The sequence below is a fragment of the Lagenorhynchus albirostris genome, chromosome X, assembly GCF_949774975.1.
Source record: "Lagenorhynchus albirostris chromosome X, mLagAlb1.1, whole genome shotgun sequence".
Lineage (NCBI taxonomy): Eukaryota > Metazoa > Chordata > Mammalia > Artiodactyla > Delphinidae > Lagenorhynchus > Lagenorhynchus albirostris.
The window spans coordinates 69,810,354-69,816,771 of NC_083116.1; the positions used below are offsets into that span (position 1 = coordinate 69,810,354).

At 49.4% G+C, this 6,418-nt stretch overlaps 1 protein-coding gene across 1 annotated transcript; it reads right to left on the reverse strand.

Moving 5' to 3' along the window:
• Positions 1 to 317: 317 nt before the first annotated feature.
• FAM236C (family with sequence similarity 236 member C) lies at positions 318 to 6,184 on the reverse strand. The gene is given in 3 exon segments (XM_060137310.1): positions 318 to 399; positions 5,793 to 5,956; positions 6,149 to 6,184. Coding segments are annotated over 3 exon segments (282 nt in total).
• Positions 6,185 to 6,418: the final 234 nt, after the last annotated feature.

Sequence of the window (6,418 nt, forward strand, 5' to 3'; positions counted from 1 at the left end):
ATTTGCAAGGAGTGGAGCCACAGCTATGCTGGGGATGCATAATCAAACTCCAGATTTCTCTTGCCTACGGTAGTGGAAGCCAAGGTAGTGCAATCGAGGGAAGCACGGATCTAGAAATTGGTGTTTCACAGAGACCCGGAGAACTTTGGCTGTAATTCTTGGAAGTCAGGCTGCTCAGTCAAGGCTCAGCCTCAGCCCTGGGGACGCTCCCAAGGTCCTGACCTTGAGGATGCCCAAAGGTGTGTCCAGGGCTTGAAATAGGTTTTGTAGAACACTGCGATGGGTCTTAAGGCCATGACACCTGAGCCCCCAGGGCTCTAGTCTAGGAAGTAACGGTTGTCCCAGTCTGCTTCTACTTCTGGTCTGTGGCAGGAGGAAGAAGGAGAATGTGGAGATGCACTGTAGGGTCAAGAGGTTAGAGTCAAGCAACCCCTGCTTAACGGCTCTCCAAACAATCTGCACCAACTCACACTCACAACATCGGTGTATGCTATTCTTTTGATATCATTAATTTTTAAATGTTTGTCAATTTGCAGTTTGAAAAGTGTAACCCCATTGTTATTTTGTTTCCATCATTGCCTGTGGTGTTGAGCTCCTATTCCTTTTGTATCACCATTTGTATTTCTGTAAACAACCTGTTCAGGTTCTCTGCTAACTTTCCTATTGTTATTTGTTTGTGGGTGTGTGTTTCTCGAGCTGTTTCATCAGAGTTCTCTGTATAATGTAACTATGATTCTTTAATGTGTTATAATTGAAGAATGTGTTTACTCCCAGCCTCTCACTTCTCTTTTCGTTTTATTTCCTGTGTCTTCTCATATGGCTTTTCATTTGGGGTGTACATACTGGCTGCTTTATGTAGCCCCCACCACAACCACGCAAGGTTGGTAAGACTCACCCCAATTTTCAATAACCGAAAACAAGTCTTTGAGAAGGTGCAGCGATGTGCTCCCTGATGCCAACCTGAGATCCTAACCTATGTATGTGCAAGAATCGAAAACTATGTAATGAGTTGGGCCCATGATAGGTTGTCAGCCAACACTAAAGCCCCTTCACACTTGTCTCCTCCCAGGCATAGAAGGAATAAAGTACATAGCAAAGCTAGACCCTTTTACCCGTAGAGGAACATGCCTATTTTAACCCCCCACGACAAGGTATTTCAGAAGAACGGGACATGATAATGGGCCAGCTGGACAGAAGAACACTGTACTGAGGGTCCGGAGATCTGGGGGCCAGGACCAGACCCATCCCTGACCGTGACTTTGGCTGACCGCGATTCTCTCCTGGTCACTTCTCTTAAACCAAAATGATGGTTCTGACCCTCACTTCACAGAGCTGGGGTGGGGAGAGTTCTTTGACCCTAGCTGGGTTAAAAGGGAAGGAGATGTGCTATATCTCCAGCAATCATTTCAGCAGTCCATAGCCCTCCTCGTTGCAAGCTCTCAGCTATCGCTAGTGTATTCATGATTTTCATGCAAATGGCTGCTGGGGCAGGTTGGGGGGAAGGGGGGACAAATGAGATCCAAAGCCTACCCCAAAGTGCCTGACCTCGAAGAAACTGCTCTGTCGGCTCTGGGCCCGGTTCAACACCTGCTGCTCTGTGGAAGGGCATCCCACTCAATCCTCACAGCCCTTCTGTGAGACAGAAGCTATTATTCCTATAAGCCCCTGGACTCATCCCTAGCCCCCAAAGTCCTTCTCAACCCTTCAGGAATGCTGTGGAGATTGATGAGGTAAATCCGACAGCACTGGGAGATATTAAGAAAGCGCTGAGGGTGATACAAGTCCAACGCAGTTCGGTCAACTGAAGAAAAAACAGAGCTGCTCCTGGTCCACTGAGATGAATGGTAACTGTAACAACTATTCATTATTAAATGCCTTGTAGAGTTACCACAGAGTTTGAGCCCTACCTTCACAACATACACCAAAACATAACACACTTATTATGTGGATAATCACGTATGTAAAAAAAATTAAATAAATGAAACAGCATATGTATCCACTCCCCAAGTGGCATAGGATTTTGTTGATTTCCTTTGTCATTGTGAGCATATTTAAGGTAGCTCCCCACCATCCCATCGGCTCTGTGAATTTTAGCAGTGTCTACGTCCAGACCTGATGTCTTCAGCTTCCCGCTGAATCCTGCTTCTCCACTTGTGATCCCTATCTTGGTGAATGGCAACCCCACGCCACAGGTCACTCAAGCTGGAGACCTGGGTATCATTCTTGGCCCCTCTTTGCCCCTCTGTCCTGGTCCCCCTCCAACCTAAGACTACCCGGATGGGTCAGCCTTTTGTGTTTGTGGTCCTCGAGAGTGTGCTCTCCATTGGGAAGGTTGAATGATTGAGCTCCCTGCCTTGGAAAGCTGAGGGCTACACACATTATTCTGTGCTTGAAAGGCCCACCATTAGACTCCATCTTTTGTATGAGACCAGTGGTTTTCAGACCATGCTCAGGAGTGTCCCGGAGGTCTGTAGAATTGCCTCAGGGAGCAACAGGTGAAGGGCACAGCAGATGTCATTCTTTTTCCATTGGATGACCACCATCATTCTATTAATGTAGATAATTCTCCAGTGGGGTGTGGCGTGGTATGAGATTGGACCTTGAGCAGTGGCAACTATCTCCAGGTGATCCTGTCACCTAGGAACCCTGACCCCCTTAGTGTTTTAGCTTTGTTGGGTGTAGGACTGTATGTACAGAATCCCTGTCCCTAAGAGGGTGAACTGTGACAGAGAGAACCCAGGGCTCCTAGCTGGGACCAATGGCGTGTAGGCTGCACTGCTGTAATGGAAGGGCCCTTGCCTCAGATCAGCCGGGGACTGAATCCTGGCTCTGTCCCTTGCTGGTGATGTGACCTCAGAATGGCATTCACACCACTCCCCTTGTTTTGGAAGACTGGAGAATAAACTGAACACGTGTGAAGCCCCTGTAACACAGCAGGCTGTGTAATGTTTGGCAGAGCTGAAGACAAATGTTGCCACCTTCCAAAGGTTGCCCAGGATTTCACTGGGACATAGCACCAGAGAGAATGAGGGTGGATGGGGTGAGAAAAAAAAAAGAAAAGAAAAAACCAAACAAACCATGTTTAATCTCTTGCTCACTTGTAGGCTCCAATGGTCATCTGTTCACCATAAGAGCTGGGAGATCCTGCTGACCCATACCCTCTCCTGAGGAACTGTCCACTTTCTTCACCTACCTGAACCATCCCTAGGGTTCAGGGATTGTGATATGATGTACTTGTGGGTGGGGGGAAACATATGCAAAGGAGGAGAGCTCAGAACTTGGGCTCAGTAATGTTTGAGAACCAAAGGTGGAAAACTGATGACCCACGCCTCTCCCTACTGCTGAACTGTCTGTCCACTTCCTCCACACAACTGTCCTGTGTGCTCTGACTGTTCACCTGACTGTTCAAGGGGTAATGAGGCCTCTCTTGAGATGCACAAGTTCATGCGTTCCTAATCATGGCTGACAAGAAGGGGAGGCATATTTCCGGCTGATTCTGAGCCCGCCACAAACAGACAAGGATCAGAAGGCTTAAGGATGCACACAGGTAGGAGAACATGACTTACTGAAAATGCAGGCAATCACTTCCAGAAGTGCCAAGCCCAAAGGAGAAGAAGGACTTGCCCAAGGTCAGCCAGAAAGATTATGGTTCTCCCAGGCAGGGAGTGTTCTTGGGGAGGCATATGGGGAATACCTTATGAATCTGGGGCTTGCAGGGGAAACTATCTACTGCTGTGAGGCTGCAGAATCCAAAGGCCTGTACAAAGTGGGATGCAGGTAAGGCCATGTGGTGCATCAAAGCCCCAAGAGGGGCTGAGAGGGGTGACGGCAGCCTGAGGTCAAATCGACAGCAGAGGTGTTCCTTCCAGGAGATGATGTATAGTGCTGTGTGTGGGTGTCAGTCGGAGTCTGGACAGTAGTGGGCAGGTGGCTCTGGGCCTAAAGGGCTTCAAAAATGTTAGGGTCAGATTTGAGAAACCTGGACAGGGTGGGGCTTTTCTGAGGGTGCGGATCAGAAGTGAGGACTCCTTGATACCACATCCTGCTACATAAAATCCCATCTCTGCTGCTTGGATTTCAGGTGTGGCCGCTGAACCCCCCTCCATGTTTATCCACCAGATTTCAGCGTATAATTCCTTGTTTCCACAAATATTCACATCCTAAACACACACACACACACACACACACACCACACACACGCACGCATGCATGGGCAGACACTCTCTGTAACCCTCAGTCGTGTCTAGTGACTGATGTGAGAGGTAACAGCAGCTACAAAGGAGTGAAAGGCCAGCAGGCTCCCAAGACCCTGGGAGTTGGAGATACTCTCATACTTTGGACAGGATAGAGCCCCAGGATGTGAGATCCTAGCCTCTTTTGGAGAAGCAGCGATATGGAACTGAGCATCCCCATGAAACAGGGCCCAGCCTAGGAGAACAGAGCCATGTGGGGAAATGGGCAGTTCCTAGGCCACCAGGAATAGCTGCTGAGACACTAGACCTAAAGCAAACCAATCACACTAAGATTCTGTACCTGTGGGTTCCACCTTCGCTGCCCTCCAGGGGCGTAGGAAAAGGTCTATAAAACAGCTATCTATTTGGGACTCCCAAATGTTGTTTCCTACCGGAGCCCTATTCCACGTGGGACTCATTAGTGCTTATAGACACTGCACCTCTGAACAGCTAAAGGACAATTAATTCACACAGCAGGCACTGTCCAAGCACTTTTTCCACTCCTGGTCTTGAATAGGGGACTACGTGGAGAAAAGGATATTTTGGTGTGTGCCAGTTAGGCTCTTTGATATGAAGAGCGTATCCTGTATCTTTATCTGTTGCCTGGTCATTTTTGGTGTTGCAACATCTAACAGGGCCTTCACATGTTGTTGGGCTAAAGGGACAAATATGGTCCAACTCCCGGGATAGACTTCCCCTGCTGATATTATGTTGCAATACATATCAAGGTCACCTTAGAAAGGGGAAAAAAAACAATCATCTTATGAAAATGAATAATCTGTAGTTAGAGACCAGGTTGCCTGTTGGAGGGGCTGCCTTGTGGTGGAGTGGGGGTGCTTGGGATCTGACTCTATGTGTGCGGGGCTAAGAGTTTTTATTCGGATCCAGAGATTCTTTTTCCACGTGTACCTCCCCCATCCCCTTCTATACAACCACTGCCCAGTGGTCCTCAGATATGAAGACTCCGTGTGGTGTTAGGAGAAGAGAGATGTTATTCCTTTCTCATTCCTGCAGTCCTTTCCCCTCAGGGTCAGAGCTGTCTGCTGTGGAAAATTCACTCCTCATTGGCTGAAGTCTCTTGCAACCATGACTGAGGAACCAGCGGCACTGCCCCAAGAAGAAGGGTGTACAGCCTTATAGGGCTAAGTAAGATGCTAGCTCCCTCCCTCTGCCACACCCCCCCACCACTGACAACCCCCAATTCACCTGAGGCTGGTGTCAGTGTTGAAAACTACACTGTTGAAAAGACGAGGTGAAAACAGTCGAGTGTGGCAGCATTTGTTTCGGGCCCAGCGACCGAGAAACTGGGGAAAGCAGGGACAGGTGGCAGCACAGGGGGCTTGATCACCGTTCATGGGTCTGTGTCTGTGCCCTGAGGTCTCAGCTTCTGAGTGTCTGATATCCTACCCTACAAAGGAAAGCAGAGTGACAACTGGACCCTTGGGAATGCTGGGGGAAGTCAGGCATGGCCTGGGGACTCTCTGGGTGGAGCAGGAAGGGGAAGCATGGTGGCTTGGCTGTGAGCAGTGAGAGAGGAAGAGGCTGGCTCTGAGCTCTCACCTGAAGGACTTGGTGAAACAGGCCAGGGCTCTCTGGAACTGGCTCCTCCAAGACCCTTGGGGACCAGCAGGCTCCCTGGGCAATCCTGTGCCATTGGATGGGTTCTACATGGTGTCAGACAAAACAACAAATTCCTCAGTGTCTTTAAGCTGACCTTTCCTGTTCTGCAGAGGGAGAGGGAGAGAGGGAGAAGAATAACCTCATCCTAATGGTCCCTGCCTTCCCTGGTATTCAACAAGTTAGTATGTAGATCTCGGCCTTGTTCCAGGTGCTGGGGATATAGCAGTGACCTCTACAGAGCACATCCCAGCTCCTGGGGCTGACAAACCATGACACCAGAGGGAAAGCAGACTCACCGCGTCAGGAGGTGGAAGGAAGGGAATGAATATCATGCTTCTAGGAGGGTGTGATGTGCTTGTAGTGACCGACGGGACTTCCTTGAAGAGACCAGCTAAGCTCCTGACTCTGCTGTGTGCAAAGAGGCTGAGGGCCTGGCCCTCCACACCCCTCCAGCCCCTCTGACCCCGCCCTGTCTTTCCTCCCTCCTGCAACCCAGTGCACTGTGCTCAAGCAGTGGATACATTTCTGGTATGTGACAACCCCTCTGTTCCTGTATCTCTTACTCC